The sequence below is a fragment of the Alligator sinensis genome, unplaced genomic scaffold, assembly GCF_000455745.1.
Source record: "Alligator sinensis unplaced genomic scaffold, ASM45574v1 scaffold428_1, whole genome shotgun sequence".
Taxonomy (NCBI): Eukaryota; Metazoa; Chordata; order Crocodylia; family Alligatoridae; genus Alligator; species Alligator sinensis.
In genome coordinates, this window is record NW_005841919.1 from 1,534,031 (window position 1) to 1,554,210 (window position 20,180).

General features: G+C 43.7%; 1 protein-coding gene across 1 annotated transcript in view; it reads right to left on the reverse strand.

Annotated features, from left to right (window-relative positions):
• TGFBR1 (transforming growth factor beta receptor 1) overlaps window positions 1-20,180 on the reverse strand; it is a 56,499-nt gene that overhangs the window by 14,427 nt on the left and 21,892 nt on the right. The window contains exons 4-6 of the mRNA XM_025198309.1: window positions 12,703-12,870; window positions 6,168-6,324; window positions 771-895 (exon numbers count right to left, since the gene is read on the reverse strand). Coding sequence (XP_025054094.1) covers window positions 771-895; window positions 6,168-6,324; window positions 12,703-12,870 — 450 coding nt within the window. The remainder of the gene's footprint in view (window positions 1-770; window positions 896-6,167; window positions 6,325-12,702; window positions 12,871-20,180) is intronic.

Genomic DNA, 20,180 nt, shown 5'->3' on the forward strand with positions numbered 1-20,180 from the left:
CTCTTTCCTGCCTATGCAGGAAAGATGATCTATTGAGGTCCTTTCCGACCCTAACATCTATGAATCTACGAATTTAGTTAAAGCAACATGAACAGAAATAAAATCACATTGTCACTGCCTTTAAAGAAGCCTCATCTTTCTGCTTTTATTGTAAAGTTTTATTTGAAAAGACAATCCTTTCAAAAGTATAATAGGTGGTGCTTTAACCTTATATTGAGGGCTTCACACTTGGGAGTTTAATTCTTTTGACAGTTATAACCATGGAAAAATTTTCCATTTTGGATGTTATTTGCTTAGGAAGAATGGGAACTGCACACCTGTTCCTCTACATATCTATACAAGCGGATGGCTTATAACAGCATGCTAATCTTTAAATAAGGTACCGCATGCACTGTGTCTAGTTCTTACTTGTGCGTTCAGTCCCTTACTTTCAAGAGCATCAGCTTTTCACTCTTCCCTTGCTAAGAGCTCTGGGGACAAGTTTGTCTCTACTGTAGGCAGTGACAGATATTTCATCTACATACATTAGGGCAGAATCTGACCATTCATCATTTATGGGATTTAAAAAAAATATGACAAGAACAAATACTACACCAGTTGATATAAGCAGGAGATAAATAGCTTCAAAACAATGGAAAATATTTACTCAATAAAACATTCTGTTGTAATAAGGGCTATGTACTGTTTAAGGACAAATCACTCAAAACTTCAAATTCTGTAAACCAACTACAGTATTTTAATATGCTCACTATAAGATGACTGTTACGTACCACCAATTGAACATCGCCGAGCTATTTCCCAAAACACTAAGCCCATTGCATAGATGTCAGCTCGCTTGAATGACTCAAAGTGTTTCATATTTATGGAATCATCTAGAACTTCAGGAGCCATGTACCTATTAGAAATAAAGGAAATAAGATAGCTTTTACACCATGAAATATTATAGCAGCAAGATTTAATAGCATTCTTTTCAGTTCTGACATGTAAACAGTTAAACAGGAGCAAATCCACCATGGTCCTCAAGTATTAGGATGATGATTCACATAAATGCCACTTTGAGAGCAGAGACCTATACCCACGAAGTCTTCACAGAGCAGAAGTGAGAGCAAGAAGCATACCTGAATCACCCAACAGAGAGATCACTAAGGATGAATGGTAGCAGCAGATTTTCCCACCTAAAACACGAGTGGAAGCAATTCACATCAGCACTTACAATGCTGGGCCTCTGACCGGTTTTGGGGAGAACAAAGAGAATGGAGGAATTTGGAGATAGGAATAATCCCTAGACCATTTAAGGTGCAAGGAAGGGCAATTTGGAGTGTTCCTGGAAATACTGGGAAGGAAGTAAAATGGGGAGAAAAGCCGAGTTCAGGGGGCAAGGTTAGAGGAAGGAATGGAAAAAGGCACCTTACCACTAAAGTTCTTTGAGATATGGTTCTAAAGTGGTTCTTTGAGATGTAAATCAGTGTGGAGTTCACCATAAAAACACAATGCTTTGTATGTGTAAGACTGGATATTTTAATAATAATGTCCATTTGGGCTGCAGGTGCTCCTTTAAAAGGGCATAAAGCACAAGTGGACATACCAATCTTAGTTTCCTTGCTATATAAAGCCAATGCTCTCTTTGGATTAACCCCCCCCCCCCAAAAAAAAAAAAACCAGGGATGGGGACAGGTCATGGGATCTACATTGACTACAAAAGTGGTGGCCAGCCTTTTCAGAAGGTTTGCCTCAAAAGTAAGCTCTGCCCTCCCCCCAAGTGCCACTATGACCCCTTTTCCTCTGTCCAATCCATTGCTCTCTCCTACCTGCCCTATCTGCTGCTGTTCTCCCTGCACATGGCATATCTGACCACAAAAAGTGGCAAGTTGGCCACCCCTGGACTACAACATCTAGAATAAATTTGCAGTAGTTGTGATTAGGTACTATTTCTTTTCAAGGAAGAGTCAATGTAAAACCCACTGAAAATAACTAGGAAGTGTTAACTACTAAGGATGGTGGGAATGAGGGACATCTGTTGCACCAGTTAAGCTTCCATTGTTGCACTACTCTCCCAAACTTGTCAGCACTGGCAGCTAAATCTAACATAATGCTTAGCAATGTTTACTTCACATCCCTGCCTTTCAGATCTCAAACTGACACATTACAAAAAAGGCAGAAGATGGTGTTGCCTGAGCTTTAGTTGAGTAAGTTTTAATGATTAGTATAAAAGGTACACCAATCAACTGATAGCAAGGTAGAACACACTGTTAGCCATTCCAATATTCTCAATGAGGTGATGGCTTGAACTACTGAACATCCAACTATAGGTATTAACACAAGGGGCAAGAGTGAATGACTTGGTCTTTTCAAGTTCATATAGCAAAGTCGTATGTACATCAAATAATTTATTTTCTCCCAGTGCCAGGTGTGGAAAGCAAGCTAAAGCTGACTGTTCAGATGAAAATTCAAGAGCACTTCAGGAATGGTCTCAGCACTACCTTCTTCCTTTCACAATTTCATATGGAGAGTTTGGCCAAAAAGGCTTAATGTTCAGACACGTTCCTGGTTGAAGTAATGACTATCCCCAAGGCATTTACAAGTGTGATGGTGCAGGAAGCAGATCAACAGAGGTTTGAAATGGAGCTCCATGAGTGTTCAGGTGAACTAGGGCAAGAGCCCAGACAGGATTAAATACTCTGATTAGTGGATAAAGTGTATAACCGCCCTCTAAGAAACACAGATATCGCAGAATGAGAAAAGAAAGCATGACTGTACAACAGTATAGCAAGCCAAAATCACCATGAGGCAGACCCTAATAAAATTAGGAGGAGAACCACACATGTTTTAAGTGCAAAAAGCAGCCTAAGATTTGATCTACAAAGATCTGATCCAGGCTAACCATATTCTTCTGGTAGATGTTTTCCTGTTCTTAAGTGGATTTTGCAAACCAGAAAGGATTGATCATTTTTTGTGCTACTCAACCAACCAACCAACCTGTGACATTCAATTATGTCTGGCTTGAGTAGAAAATTTGGTCATAATGTTGCAGGGTCAGGTCTGAAGATTGGATAGGTGTATGTAGTAGTCTTGTCAAAAAAAAAAAAAAAAAAAAAAAAGGGTTCTAGATAATGCAAAGATTTGCAAATGAACATGGCCTTGTTTTGTGATTTTGGAATTTACTCTGAGGGTCAAGGGAATTGACTGAAAGAATATAAGGAGTGTGTGACCACTGTAGAACATGGGCATCTGGTTACAGTTCTGAAATCAGACCCAAATATTGAACAAAAGTTCTGGTACTGAACACTGACATTGGTGGTGAACATATTTTTCACTGAGGTTCCACCAGTATAGGAATATCAGTTCAAACTTCCACAGATACTTCTTGTGACTCATGATCAATCACTCAAGAGTCTGCTAGGTTGTTACTAAGACGTGGGGAACAGTGACTAGTCTCATCCTTTGTTCTTAGAAAGCAACACATCTTCAGTTTTACAGCTTCCAGGCAAAGTAGAGATGAATGTTCACCTTCCTTGCTTTTCAGTGTGCTACATAAGGTGGATCTGTCTGGAAGAGATCTGTCTGGATCTGCATGGAAGAGTTTTGAAACAAGAGTAGAGAGACCATGAAAGCTTGCCTGAGGGCTCTGAATTTCCAGGGTTCAAATCCACATTTCTGATCTTCTAGAAGGTACCACAACCACCAGTCTATGAGCTAGGACAATACTTATGTTCTTATCTGTGTAGCAGATAAGAATTCAAGATTCAACCAACTAGAGGAAAAGAGCAGTCTGATTCAGAAACCTAATGCTTAGGGCAGTCACGTGGGAAGAGAAAATCTTGATTTCCAGTCTTTGCTTTCAGAACTGTTCCTGTATTTTGTACAACACAGTCATTGGATAAAATTCAGAAAAAGTCATATGCCCTGGACCCTGCAGATATGGTAGAGAAACCTGCATGTATTACTGATTCATAATCAGAAGAGGAATGGACATGAGGAAGTGTACGTTCTTGAGGGGAATTAAGTCACTGTACAAAGGGACTTCTAAAAGAACCCCCCTTCGAAAGAAAAAAAATGAAGATAAAATGGGAAAACACCCATTTAAGATCTCTGAAGAGAATAATGGATCAATTGTTCCTTGAGCTGGTCTTGGAGGGTCAGAACTACTCTGCCTTTTATAAACATGCAAAAACCTGAAGGAAAAGAGATGCATACAAAACGCAAAACCCAACAGAGACTGCTATTCAAAATTTGAGCTCATAAGTATAAGGCCCTTGCACATATCCTGTAGGATACAAAGACTAACCTTAAGCAGCTACTTCTTTCAAGTGTTTGCCTTTGGGAAAAAAAAACAACTTATTCTTTTTGGGAGATAGAAGCATACCACTACATTTCTGTGATTTCTTGCATGTGACTGGGTTTAAAATGTTTCAACATCAGATTTATCAACCACTAAATTTTATTACCTTTGGCTGGCATATGCCTATGAACTCTGATGAGATGTATTGCCTAACACTTAGGCATGATTTCTGTCCTTAACCAGTCATGAAATGGAAGTACCGGTAATTTTGAAACTTCCTATCTAGCAATATTTTCGTTTTAACCCTGGATAAGGAATGATGATAGAAGAGTCTTGGACCAATGTAATTTTTCATTTCCTAAAATAATGTTGTAATCTAGAATTAAAGCATTAAAATTGATCCTTAAAAGTGAAATTCCCTGACAGTGATTACTCAAAAGCATATTCTCTTGAGTAAAATAGCCTTGTGTCATGGCAGCATCCAAGTCACACTGTACTCAGAAAAGTACTCAGAAAAGCAGTGCTGGAAGAAACCTCAGGATGCCATCTAGTTCAATCCCCTACTCATGGCAGTATCATCCCTGTCCAAACCACTTAGACAAATGTTTATCTAACCCCACTCTTCCAAGGATGGCGATTTCACACTCCCCACCCAGGTAGTCTGTTGAAGTGCTTATCTGCTTTCATACTTAGGAAGTTCTTAATATGCAACCTAAATTTCCTTTGCTACAATTTAAGACTGTTCCTTCTTATCCTGTTCTCTGCAGCCACAAAGAACAGTTTACTGATATCCCTTTTTTTAAACATCGTTCATGCATTTGAAGACTTATACATTTCCCTCCCCCACCAGTCTTTTCCAGAGTAAATAATCCCATTTCCTCCAAACTTCTCTCATAAATCATGTTTCCTGGACCTCTAAACATTGGTGTTGCTTCCCATTCGCCTCTAATTCATGCACATCTTTCTTGAAACAGTGCCCAAAAACTGGACACAGTACTCAAGATGAGGTCACACCAGAGTTGAAGGCAGCAGAAAAATCACTTCCTTTGACTCAATTTCTAAGAAAGAAAAATACACAAGCAACTTCCTATGCATCTACATCCATATAGGACTTCGCTTGTATCAAGGTCTTAGACCTTCTATGAGCTGAGTACCCTATTCTGCATCATTCATTTACCACATAGTTAGGGAGGCTACACATCCTGGTTTGGCCAGGACAACCCTGAATTTTGAAGACCGGTCCCAGCTGGTTGGTCAAAATTAAAAATGAAAGTCCCAGAATTACAGGGGCCTGGGGTACAGTCTGGGAGGGAGGCAAGCAGAGGCCTGGTGCACCAGGTAGCTCTCTCTCTCTGCTGGACTGCATCTGCACCCCTGCCCACTGGCCTCTACTACTGCAGCAGTGCCACTGACTGGGGACAGAGGGGAGGTACGGGGCAAGTGCCACAGATTTCCTTATGGTCACCTACACATCCTCAATATGGTCAGTACAACCTTCTCCTTCCAGTCTATATATCCTACTCTGTCTTATCTTCATGATTGTCCTAAAGCATGTGTGTAATGGTTTGGGAAACCGGATGCAATGATATCATTGTATGATACAATCTGCAGGATTATAATTCACATAAATACTGATGTGCCATAACCCAGTTTATGGTTTAAGACTATGACTACTGGCATTTTTTACAGCGTTCTATATATAATGTGGGTAAAGGCCCAGAGCCAGCAAGACCCATGCACTCTTCACTGACTCATCAGCTGGTAATGATGGGTCTATAAGGAACCATATCTGCTGTAATTCACAAGTTCCTGCTGTTGTCATTTGTACTATAAATCTCTTAAAGAGGAAGAAGAGAAAGACAAGAAATAGTTTGATACACTGTTATACCTCTTTGTGCCCACTCGGTGGTTTGGGGCAATATCAATTGTGTCAGTTGCTGAATCGTGTCTTACTGCCAATCCTAAATCTGCAATACAACATGTCCCATTCTTTTTTACCAATATATTTTTTGATTTCAAATCTCTGTGAGCAATTGCTGGCTTTCCTGCAGGGAAAGAAGGAAAAGTTAAAAAACCCCAATGCTACCTAGTAAAAAAAAAAATTCAGCAAAAACAAATCTTTATCAGGTATTATGAATTCAATGTAGAATTCGAGATGAATTAAAGGACGTATGCAAAACATTCCGAGTAAAACCGTATAGTATCAGATTTTAATTGATTTTTTTTTTAGACTAAAACAGAAAAAAAAATGTTTACATTTCTTACTAAAGAACAGTAGTGGAATACACTTAGAACAATGCATTCATAATATATTTTAGGAATCTTATTCATATGAATACATTTTTTAAAAAGGCATACAAAGATGATGAAACTTTTGCATGAAAGCAGTGTTTAACAAAATAGAAACTCAATACCCAATTGGGACTCCTAATCACCAACACACTGTACACACGTACTATCTTATCGTAACTCCGTTAACATTAAACAATGCCTTCATTGTAACTTTCTGCGTTCAAGTGCTTATAACCTTGAGCAATAATTACCATTTGTGATGAAATACCTTACAATTTAATGTTAATGCAAGAGCATATATCCATATCCAACCCTATAAATATTTCAAACAAAGACTTCCTTTTAAATGAAATTAAACTGTAGCCCATCAAATGCTTCCATGGAGAGGGCTTGCTGGGATGGTGACCAGACTCCTTTGGAAACTTGCAGCTGTGATAGGAGAGATGCCCGGAACCTGTAGGTGCTGTGTGGTGTTTACAGTCAGCACAGGGGTTTTTTTTTGCCACACTTCCTGGGTAAGGAAGTTGATGGGGCTCCTTATCAATTCCCAATAGCTTGTTTACATGCATCAGAACTTCCTTACCAAGCACTCATTTGAAAAGACTGCCTTTCCTTCCCTAAGAGCCACCAAAGTAGGTTTATTCTCTCCAGGAGGTCCATCTCCTTTGGCAACAGGAGAACATATATGGAGGGCTGCCCTTGACAGCTCCTGTCCTTGTCACAGGGTCACAAGAGCAAGGAGACAGCACAGAAAAAGGCACTCTGGAAACTCAGGGCAAACAATGGAGAGAATCTTTGGTGTAGATCCTTACCAGCAAGATGGCTACAACTAACTCCCATCCCTCTCACTCAAAAAGACAAGCGGAGAACAGTCGAGAACCTTATAGATTCATAGATTTATAGATGTTAGGGTCGGAAGGGACCTCAAAATAGATCGAGTCTGACCCCCTGCATAGGCAGGAAAGAGCGCTGGGTCTAGATGACCCCAGCTAGATGCATATACAATATCCTCTTGAAGACCCCCAGGGTAGGGGAGAGCACCACCTCCCTTGGGAGCCTGTTCCAGACCTTGGCCACTCTAACTGTGAAGAAGTTCTTCCTAATGTCCAGTCTAATCTCACTGTGAAGAAGTTCTTCCTAATGTCCTTGTGGAGGGGTTGTCTGGGGAAACACCCACATTAACTGAAAAGCTACCATGAACTTCAAGATTGGCTCAGGTTCAGGGGGTGAAGTGTGTGTGAAAAGGGCCTGCCACCTTTCCCTGCTTATCTTGGGAACAGATAACAAAAGCAGAGAGTTCCAAGATGGGAATCGGAGACATGTTGTGGAGTAAATCACTTTAAGACAAAGTTACAAAAGTTTAACAGGGGGCTTTTATGTCAACCCTGACATGACCACAAGGAAACTACTTAGTGGCACAGGCTCAAGTGCACTGATGCCAACAGCAGCATCCTTTAGGACCTCACTGGTCAGAGCTACCAGAAACAGCTTCACAGTACTACACCCCAGTTAAGTTCAAAGGCTACCTTCAAAAGCACTCTGGATCACCTATCTACCTAACCATTTGAAAGTCCCAACCTCATTCGAGTTGCCGCCAGCAGTACCTCTAAATCCTTATCCAGGGGTAGGCCTTTCTTCCCCAGAGTTCAGTCCACACAGACCCATGATACCACTTTCTGGTCCCTGAGTACTTCAAAAAACAGTGCTTCCTTCTGTCTTCACCAGAAAGCACAATCCAAGACATTCGGCAGCAGGCACAGCCAGTCCTAACCACAACTCAGACATGCCTTCTTACAGCTGGACCAGGCCTGCAGAACTCCCCACGCCTTATCTCTAGTTCCTTAGTCCCTACTTGGGTTCCAGAGATCCAGGACCCTACCTTTCACGGAGGAGTCAGGGCCCCAAAGCAACTCCCCTCCACTTCATAGGTTCTGGGGCAGTTGTCTGTTGAGGGGGCAAGCAGCTTGGGACTTGAGCCCTTTCAATCCGCTGAATCAAAGTAGAGACTTGCCACCATGGCACTCTACTGTTTGGTCATGTGCTATCCCTTCAGGGTTTCAATCCGCCTTGACACTGCATCCCCAGGTCTCTCTACCGTCAATTTACAAAGCTCTTTTTATACAATTCATGATTTTGACTGTTTGTACGGTTTAACAAAAATTTCTTTTGGCTTACAAAGAAAGAATCACAATACATCCCGTGCCTTGCTTACTCCTTACTTAGTTATGCTGCCTCCTGCTCTGCAGCCTCACACTACTCAAAAGTAGTTTGCCAGAGCACCCCCAGCAACAAAACCCTGTTGTATCCCAGAAGCTTGGCTTCCAGTGGTGTGTATTAGCCTCCCAAAGCACTGAGCTTCCTCTACGTAGGCCTCTGAGAAAGCTTCCCGTAGATCTTCACAGATGTTGTTAAGGATGCAGATGGATCTAACCAATCCAGGGCAAGCAGTACTCAGTGACATGCAGGTGTGCAATCAATGCCTTAAAAATGCCTTCGATTCTGCCTTGAGGCACCCAAAAATGCGCTTGATGGTCATGCAGTAGGTGCTCAGCTGGTAGTCAGACAGTTCCTTCCAGGCATTCAAGTGCCCTGTGCAAGGCTTCATAAGGAATAGGTATGCCAGGTCCTCAAGTATGGATGGTGGAGTGTGTGTGTGTGGGGGGGGAGCGGGGGGGGAAGGGTCACTCCCACCTCTTCAATTTTGGTAGCACTGAGGAAAGACTCCCCTACATCATCGGGTTGCCCTCCTGTAAGTGGTCTGCTGCTCAAGCAAAGGAGCCAGTTGAACACAGAGCTCTGTGAAGCTCATCCAAATGTTCTGCCATCACTGCTTGTTAGCTGATTTCTCCAGCACTATGTGCTCCCACCAGTAGCTGCTCATCCCTTCGCCAGTACAGTTTGCATCACAGAGAAAGTTATCCTTCATGGTGTCACCCTTGGGCATGGTGGTGGTGGTGGTGCACAGCAGGTAGCACATCTCTAGGAGGCAACTTTCTCAGGTCTCCTTCAAAATGTATTGTGCTGCAATGCTGCTGCCTGCCAGCTGGTAGATAAGCCAGATGAGGACTCTCCACCTTGAGCAGGACAGGAAGGAGATAACCTCCTGCTGCTGTTTGGTCAAAGTATTGCAGGAATGTAAGGCATCCAATGGAAGGCTCCCTGGGTTGGCAGTATAACTGAAAAACCCTTTCAAGGTGAAGCTGACCAGCACTGCAGAAGCAGTGGACACCCATGACAAGTTGGGCAGCCAGATGGGAGGAGGCAGACAGCCAATGAACAATCCTCTGCATTTGGCAGTCCTTGGGAACCTCTGGAAACTTGGGCCACAAAGGCATACTGTGATCTCTGCTCTCCAGCCCCTAGCTGCAGAGCTAGTGTTGAGAGGGGCCTGTACACCTGTATGATGCTCAAACTATTCAAACTGGAGCAGAATTTGAAGCACTTCAGAAGAACATTTGTCCATACCCACAGTATTAATTTCATTTTACTGATAAGGAAACAGACTGAGAAGCATGGCAATTTGCTCAAGGCAACACAGGAACTCAGTAAGACCGCCAGGACTCCACATACTGATCACAATTGGATCCTAAGAACATTTGTTCAAAGCGTCCCTATCAGCCACCTTGGTAATTTAAACAATTTAACAAAAACAAATCACATTGGATTGGATTTTTTGTAATAAATAAGTAAATTAGTGGCAACATTTTCAAATCATTCTACCAACCTGTTTGTGATAAGCACCAGTACAAGTATGCAGTTAAAAGAATTCCCTTCAGATTGTGCCTATATTTTCCAATAGCTGCCAAGTTTACAGTAAGATCAATATGCTGTAAGGTTCAAAAAAACCTGTTCAGGAAATTGGGAAGTACAGATCCAGCTAAAATGAAAGGCCGCATATCCTCGGTTTTACAGTAATTTTTGTTTAGTTATGTGTAAGGATGGGTCAGGGAAGGCTGATTTCTGTTAATTTTAAATGAGCAATCCAACCGCCAGAACACAGCATAGCCACAAACACTCCTTCCTTTCACGGCATCCATGTTAATAGAAGATACCGACACATACATTTGGAACTGTTTCAAAAGAGCATCAGCTGTCAATTCGAATTGTCACATGTGGGCAAGCTGGGAGCAATACAAATATAGCAAAACTGCTCCAACTTCAAGCCTCCATGAAGCAGAGTTAAAGTTGTAGTTGTTTTGCTACGTTCACATTGGACTGCAGTCAGAAAACTGACCAACCATTTGAAATAATAATATAGGGATTCTACGTTTTTTCCTTGGGATGTAGGCCTAATCTGTATTCTGCATAAAAAGCCAAAAACAACCTGAATAAGTATTTAAGAGTTATAGAACTTCATCTCTTTTAGTAGCAGCCCGTATCTAAAATGATCAGGCCCTTTTCTTACTAAGATACGCATTCTCTAGAGAAGCATAAGGAACAATCATTGTTTACAGTGTAACTTTGCAAATGAATTTAGCTTATACTATTCTTCTAACAGAAAAACAGACATAATTGAAAGTTTATTCTGAGAAACTATTTTATGGAGAATAATTTTTACATTTCCAGGCTTTGAGACCCAAAGGCCATTAGAAAAGGTGTAGCTATGAAAAGATGTTAAAATTCAGTGGCTCCTCACTGTCATATCCTGTACTATATTCAAACATTTTTGAATGCTAGTATTTAATTATACTAAGGCAAAGCAATTGTTCATAAGCACTCTGGATGAATATAATCAAATAAGAATTTTTCTGAAAAACTTAACATTGTATTGACTGACAAGTAATATAATCTAGTTTTGTGGCTTTGCTTCATTAGTAAACAGTTCATCAGGAGACAACTGTGTATTTTATTAACATGTTCATAAATATATCCATGTGCTGTGAGCAATCTGGTACAATTGTAATGAAAACAACTGGGACCACCCATCTACTCATTCTGCCCCTTTCCAATTAAGGAAAGCCTTTGATTGGGAACAACAGATAAACAACTTCAGAGTTGGGGAAACCAATAAAAAATTTAAATTTCAACGTTTGGGATCTCCTACAAAAAAGCACATTCGCCTATTCCCTTACAGTTTAACAGGGAACTCCAAACTTGGGCATCTTTGTTTATCTCAAGTGCTGCATCATACAAGCAATGGTCTAAGGGAAATAATCAGAATCTAATGTTTTACTAAACCGGTTCCAGAAATAATGTGCATTTGACAATAGAGCTGACTCCCTATTGGATTTTAAAATGCCAACAAAAACACAACTAGTACCAAAAAATGGTCTAGTTAATACTAAATGAACACCAAAAATGCCCCCCACCTCCAATTTCTTTAAAGTAATTTTTTAAGCACGCATTAAATTCATTAAACACAAGAGGGGAGCAGAAATCTACTCTGGCACAGTAAGATCAGTGATACTGACTGGCCTTTCTGACAGATGGCCTCTGAACCCAGAAAAGCAGTCTAGAGCAACTTAATTACAACTTAATTGCTTAAATATTCAAATAATATAGCAAAGAATGTGCACTCTCCTTTGCCAAATGGTGTCAAAAACTATTGAAAAATAGGGCAAAAGAGATCAAAGCAAGTACATAAATTCATCACTTTACCACATCAAATATATTTTATGCTTGCATTTAGTTTAGCTGATAATTTACTTTCAGTTTTAGTCTGAAGATAAAAATTGAATTATGAATTTGGAGAATGTATAAGAGTAGGAAAAAAGTCTGACTTCAAGAAGCTTCTTATGTGCTTTTTTACATAATTACTCATATTTTGATTTTAATATAACTGCAGAAAGAATGCAATTCTGACACAAAACATAAGACCCTAATACGTTATAATATCTGCAGCTCAATTATTATTATTATATTAAAAACTATCCAATTTTAGGTTGGTTTTGCAGGTGTAGTCAAGCTGTAACAGGAGATATGCATCCAATGAAGCCTCATTAGCAAGCACATTTATGCAACAATTCCAGAGATGCAAAACAGACCCAAACTTAAAAGCAAGGATTCTCAAATTTCAAGAGCTTCCTGTAATGCTCTTGCTAATATTCAGTCTGGATGTACATCTGTGTGCACTCCATTTCCTTCTTAGGTAATATTTTCAACTACAAGACAATATATTTATAAAAGAATACCTTGAGTGCCAACAATCTCCATGTGAAGATGTGCAAGTCCACTGGCAGTTGACAAAGCTAATTTTATCATTCCTTCCACAGTGACCGTATATCTGTTCAGATAATCAAAGAGTGATCCATGCTCATGGTAATCTGACACAAGCCAGAGTTGAGTCCACGTACCATTGTCTGGAAAATAAGATATTTGGAGTAAATAGCATAAAACTGCCACTTAAACTGCTTTTATACAATGATGATCAAGTCCACAGTATATTTTACAGCTCAGTGCAATAACATCTTTTTATTAGGGGTGCACCAATAGAGATTTTGGGGGATCAATACCGATAGCCGATTTTAAAGGAAGCATATCGGCTGATACCGATCCGATTTCTGATACAGTGTGGAGAGCTGCATGCACCTGGTAAGTATGTTGTGGTAGAAGGGGTGGGGTGGGGTGAGGGGAAGAGAACGGGCGTAGGGGGGGCAGATCAACACCCCCACATGGTGAGGGAGGGACCGGGGAAGGGGCTGCCCAGCCGGGCTGGGGTGGGGGGAGCAGCTCCTACCGCTGCACGCACCCCGGGAGGGCAGGAGGGACATGTGCTCCCAAATCTGCGCCGGGCAAGGTGGGTGGGCTGCAGCTGTGGGCTGGAGCTGGGGCTGTGCTGGGCTCTTCTCAGCAGGGAATGGGCTTGGGGTGGGTGCCTACAGAGGGGCCTGCAGCCACCCCCATGCACTGGGAAGAGCTGGGGCTGCACCTAGTGCGCAGTGGCAGCACTGGGAGTGGGGCTACAGTGAAATTTGGGGTAGCCCCTGCTGAGAAGAGCCCAGTGCAGCTCCAACTCCAGCCCCCAGCTACAGCCTGCCCTGCGCAGATCCGGGGACACATACCTGCCTCCCTCCCGCCCTGCCAGGGTGCACGCAGCAGCGGGAACCATGTCCCCCCCCCAGCAGCTGCGGCTCCGTTCCGCACCTCGCCCTGCCCTGGCTAGGCCACACCTGCCCCTGCCCCCTCCCTCCCTCACTGCGGGGACTGTTGATCTGCCTCCCCACCATGCCCCTTCCCCTCCCCTTCCACCACAACAGACAACTCTCCACACTGCTGGGCTCTGCTCTTCACTGCATGCATGCTGTGCTGCAGCTGTGTGCATGCACGGTCATGTATCAGCCAAATTATCAGCCGCATTGGGCTGATTTCCAATACAGTCATATACAGTCTTTATATAGCTACCGACCTGATCTCAGACCGATGTAATGGTGCACCTTCCCTGGGAAGCTGGTTCCAGATTTTGGTCACCCTAACTGTGAAATATTACCTTCTAATCTCTAACCTAAACCTATTCTCCATCAGCTTACTACCATTGTTCCTTGTCACCCCAGGTGGTGCTGGGGAGAAAAGGGCTCTACCTATTTGCTGTTGATCCCCCTTGATGAGTTTGTAGGCAGCCACCAGGTCCCCCCTCAGCCTCCTCTTGCTGAGGCTGAACAGGTTCAGGTCCCTCAGTCTCTCCTCGTAGGGCCTGTCCTGCTGCCCTCTCACCAAGCGGGTGGCCCTCCTCTGAACCCTCTCCAGGCTGGCCACATCCCTTTTGAAGTGTGGTGCCCAGTACTGGACACAGTACTCCAACTGCGGCCTAACCAAAGTCGCATAGAGGGGGAGGATCACCTCTCTGGACTGGCTTGAGATGCACCTTTGGATGCATGACAAGGTATGGCTGGCCTTGCTGGCTGCAGTCTGGCATTGGCGGCTCATGTTCATCTTGGCAGCACCCTGCATTTGTCTATGTTGAACCCCATCTTATTCTCATCTGCCCACTTTTGTAGTCTGTCTAAATCTATTTTCAGCCTCTCTCTCCCTTCAAATGTGCCCACCTTGCCCCACATCTTAGTGTCATCAGCAAACTTGGACAGCGTGCTTTCCACCCCCTTGTCCAAGTCGCTGATGAAGATGCTAAACAGTGCGGGCCCGAGGACCGAGCCCTGGGGGACCCCACTGCTCACATCTTGCCAGGTTGAGTACAACCCGTCCACCACTACTCTCTGGGTGCACCCCATCAGCCAATTTTTTACCCATCCAACTGTGCAGGCATCAATGCCGCAGTCACTTAATTTGTTGATGAGGATGGGGTGAGAGACAGTGTCAAAGGCCTTCTTAAAGTCTAGAAAGACTATGTCCACAGCAACACCATCATCCAAGGATTTAGTTACTTGGTCATAAAAGGCAATCAGGTTGGTCAGGTCGGACCCGCCTTTGAGGAACCCAGGCTGATTGCCCCTGTGCATGACCTCCCCTGCAGGCCCCTCACAGATGTGCTCCTTCATGATTCTCTCCAAGATCTTCCTGAGCACCGAGGTGAGGCTTACAGGTCTATAGTTACTTGGGTCCTCCTTCCTCCCTTTCTTGAAAATTGGAACCACATTAGTCAGTTTCCAACCCCCCGGCACCTGGCCAGATGACCACGAACGCTCATACAGCCAGATAAGGGCTCCACAATGACCCCTGCCAGCTCCCTCAGCACCCTTGAGTGGAGGGCATCTGGACCTGCAGATTTAAAAATGTCTAGCCCTTCCAGAAGATCCCTAACTACATCTGCAATGACTGAAGGCCTGACAAAGCTATCCCCAAGATTGTCCCTACCTCTGGTAGGTGGGATATCCCGGTCCATGTTCAGGAAAACAGAGGCAAAGAAACTGTTAAAAATATCAGCTTTCTTGTCTAGCGTGGCCACAAGATTACTGTTTGTGTCTTGCAGGGGCCCTACATTGCCTGGTGCCCTCTTCTTGCTCCCAATGTACCTGAAAAAGGACTTTTTTGTTGTCCTTAATCCTGGACACTAGCCTGAGTTCCATCTCTGACTTGGCCTTCCTAATAGCCCTCCTACACTCCCGGGCCGAGGAGGAGTACTCCTCCTTGGTGATAGCTCCTCCCTTCCACTGGCTATACACCCCCCTTTTAGTCCTCAGGCATTGCTGAATGCCTTTGCTGAGCCAAGGGGGTTTCCAAGCACTCTTACCCTCCTTGCTTCTCTCAGGGACTGTTATCCTTTGGGCCTGGAGGACTGCCCCCTTAAGGTACGACCATCCCTCGTGGACTCCCATCTCCTCTACCTTCTGGGCCCTCAATGCCTCCCCCGCTAGTCTCCTAAGCTCACTGAAGATGGCCATTCTAAAGTTAAGGGCTTTAGCCTTGGTGTAAGTCCTTGATGCCCTGCGTTGGATGTGAAATCCAGCAGGTGATAATCGCTATTGCCCAGGTGGTCAAGGATGACCTCACCAGGTCATCCCCCATGGCCAGGACCAGGTCCAGCAAGACATTACCCCTAGTGGGGCTGTGCACTTCCTGGATAAGGTGAAGGTCCTGTAATACAGCCAGGAACCTACGTGAGCAGTCAGACCTGGCTGTCTGCTCCTCCCAGCAAATGTCTGGGTAGTTTGGGTCACCCATGACAATAACATCCCTTGACCTAACCACCTCCATAAGCTGACTGGAGAAGTCCTGATCCAGCTCTTCCCCCTGGTTGGGTGGTCTGTAGTAGTAATATGTATTCTAAAAATGCCTAAAGGCCCCTCCAAGGGCTGAGGCACCTGCGTAAGACATGGGACAAACAGATGATAGCCCCTACCACAAACTGTTTATACTCTAAAAAAGACAAGGTAGAGAAACGGTCAAATAACAAAAAAAACCCAACAAAAACTTGCCAGAAGCACAAATTCTTCCTCAGTTTTTTTCCCTTCTCTTTTGCATAACTTTTCCAATGTCCAGTTGGGAATCAAAATGCTTCACCATTTGCTCAACTGAACTCTCCCCTTCCCACATTTCCTCACTTTCTGGGAGACCAGCTACAAATCACTAAGATCATGTGAAGATCTGATATTTTGGTCCTCTGAATCAGTTACTGATGAACACGTCCCTTGCTCATACCCAGAGGGCAAGCAGCCCACACAGCCCAGCTTGCCATTTTATTCCAAATAATTTTCTTTATTTATGACTATAATAACAATACAAATAGCAGGCCAACTTTTTTTTTTTTTTTTTTTTTTAAACAACCTCTCAGTGTCCACCCAAAGTTGAGATTTGTACCAGAAGACAAAACAAAGAAAATGAAAACAAAGATGGCCAAGGCAAAGCAGTATCCCACAATCCCAACAATAAGGAGACTGTGAATGGATTTTCAGAAATGCTGTCCCTGTTCTGATGGCAGTAGGGTCCAAATCAGAGCAGAGAACTAGGAATAAAGCAATCCAGATCTTTCACTACCATTAAATGGCCCAAGAAATGGGAATAATGATTACTATATTTCCTGGTGTATAAATTGAGTTTTCAAGCCCAATTTTTAACTCTTAAAATTTAACCTCAACTTATATACTGTATCACCATCACCTGTGAGTGGCGCTGGGCTCAGCTCTCAACTTATACTTGCCCCTGCACACCCTCACTGTGGGCTGGGCGCCAGGGGATGCACATGTGTCACAGCATTGCTTGCAGGGGACGGGGCCAGGCTCAGTGCTTGGCTGGCACAGCCCCATCCCCTATGAGCGGTGTTGCCTGGTTGCACCAGTCCAACACCAAGCCTGGTGACACTCACAGGAGGTGGGGCTGTGCTAGCCAAGCACTGAGCTTGGTGCCGCTCGCCAGGGATGGGAACATGGAAGGAGTGAGGCTTGGTGCTCAGCTGGTGTATGAGCAGCACTGCCTGGGCCATGCCAGCCAAGTGCCGAGCCCAGGCCTGTCCACTGTGAATGGTGTTGCTGAACCCAGCTGCACCAGCCAAGCGCAGTGCCTCTGGCCAGGGACAGGGCCGGTCTCACCAATGCCGCTCGCAGCAGACAGGGCTAGGCCTGGTGCTCGGCTGGAGCAGCCCCATCCTCTGCAAGCAGTGCCAGGCTTGGTGTTTGCCTACTATGGCCCAGCCAGCACCACACCACTTAAGCGCTGAGCCTGGCCTCATCCCCTGAGAATGGCTCTGAGACGCATGCTCACCCCCCGGGTGCCCGACGCACAGGTGCTGGTATAAGTCGACCCCATATTTTTTATCCAAAAAGTTAGGTCGACTTATACACCAAACCTACGAAACTCCAAACTTTTTGAATCAGAAAAATGGGGTCAACTTATACACAATGAGCAATGGTCTCAGGTTGCAGCAAGGGAAGTTTAGGTTAGATATTAGCAGGGCTGACTGGTGCCTCCTGCGTCTGGAGGGGCCACAATTTGTGGGTGGCTCCAAGGGCAGGCCAAAAGCCCCATATCCACTCCTATACTTCTGTGCCCCCTCCCCCCAACACACTGCTGGCCTGTGCAGCAAAAAAACTGCCCCACTTTTGGGGGCCAATCTCAGGGGGGCATGTGCCCCCATACCTTCCCTACCAGTCTCCTGCAGGAAAAAAAATTGCTCACTAGAAGGGTAACAAAACCCTGGAACAGGTTACCCAGAGAGGTGGTGGAATCTCCATCTTTGGAGGTTTTTAAGACCTGGCTAGACAAAGCTTTGGCTGAGGTGATCTAGTTGGGGCTAGTCCTGCTCTGAGTAGGGGGGTTGGACTAGATGTCCTCCTGAGGTCCCTTCCAACCTTAATTTTCTATGATTCTAAAACCATGGAAAATTACTATGATAGGAAATCAATGCAAGAACCTTGAACCTTCAGTTTTCACTGGAATTTCTCATTTGACCTAGAAACGTGATCATCATCAACAAAAATGCTTTTTAAGCAGACAAAGCAATCCTCTCATTCAATTAACTTTCCTGACATATTTTATTATTACCAAAGTCATTCTGTTTAAGGCATCACAACCATTTTTTACCACAACATTGCCCTTATTGTAGGAAAATCCTGCTTTCTTAAAACTCCCTCCTATTTCTTAATTTAGTCCTATTAATACAAACCTCCCTGTTAGTCATCTCCCTATCACTCAGAGCAGTGAACAGTGCATAGCACTGAGGGCCTGCTGAAGGATGGATACAAGGGCAAAGGATCTGTAGCTCTGAATCATGGATCAGAATGCTTCGTTGATGGAAGTGGCCTTTAGCCCTTGTTCGCGAGCACATGGCTTGCTAAATTAGTAATTAGTGCGTGCCTTTGTGATGCACAACTAAAAACAAGTGAAAACTCAATCCCCCTATTACTCATAGCACAAGTTCTTTAAACCAAGAACATTGGTGCATTGTCCTAAATTATGTTACATAATCCTAAGTATGACAAGCAAGAAGACCGATGTTTTTTTTCTGAACATACATGTTGACGAGTAGAACCTCAAAAAGTTTCCATTTCCAAAGGGAAGGGAGGGGGGAGAATATTTCAAAGAGAAGCAAGATGCTGCCTACTCTGCTGATACATTACGATCCTATCTTCAGATAAAAGGCCAGACAAGAGATTATAACCTAAGAATCTCCTTCCCACAGGGATTTAAAAGGGAGATTAAGGGGTGAAAGAAAGAGACCATGATAGAGAGATAAAAAGCCTAATCCCCAGCTGACCACCATTCCCTGCTAGATGAAGTGGAACAGGCAGGATGTTAGGACAGGACCACTACTGATGAACCCAAGGCCCAGTTTAACTGAAACACCACATACATATCTGGAAGAAAAGATCTTAGAAGGAAACAGAAACCTTAATTATACCCATGACATTATCTGAAATAAGTAATCTCTTCTTGGTGTTAATATCTTGTGTAGCAGAAAGCCCCCTTTTCCTCTTGCCTGCAGTTGCTCTCCCCTCTTTGGATATGTTTCTCTTTTTCTACCTTTTCTTCCTTCCTCTCTCTTTCACTTTAAGATAAGGAATTGTGTTTTAAAATTTGTAGGTGTGCATTTTGTATCTCCCCTTGTAGTTTGGTATTTTTATCTATTTGTGTGCCATGGCATTTGTAGCTTATATTTTATATTCCTCACCTTTCAACTTTCAACTAAATGTGTTTAGTTTCATAAGTAAGTTATACATTGTAACAATGTTAACAAGGGCAGGAATCAAACTGCCCTTCTCTGTATCAGACTGGCCCCTGAAAAAGCGAGTGAATCAGTGATTGAATGTGTAATGTGATTGAATGTGTAACATAGTAGCACACAGCAATTATCACCTGGAAGCTGCAGATCAACCAAGGAAGAACTCAATAGAAGACAATGTAACAACCAGGAAATCTCTAAACGTCACTGATAAAGGGCTAGAAGCCCTGGCCTGAGTTAATCAATGCCAGGGACCAACTTTTGGGCTGAATATCTCCAGATCGACCACTCCCAGAGCCCTATTCAAAATTCATCAACGGACTCCCAAACCTGCACGTACATGCGGACAACCCCTGGGGCTGACAGATGCCGTCCAGTAACCACCGAGGGGCGGGGGGGAAGTCCCACGAGGGTCAATGACCCCTGGATTGGGCAAACCTGAAAACTGGGGAGTCACCAAAGTCTGCCAAGGACAGATAAAAGGCAGTGAAAAGTGACCCTCAGTGGCGCCCTCTTGATCTCCAACTTGACCAGACCTGTCCAGCCAGAAGGACCAGCTGG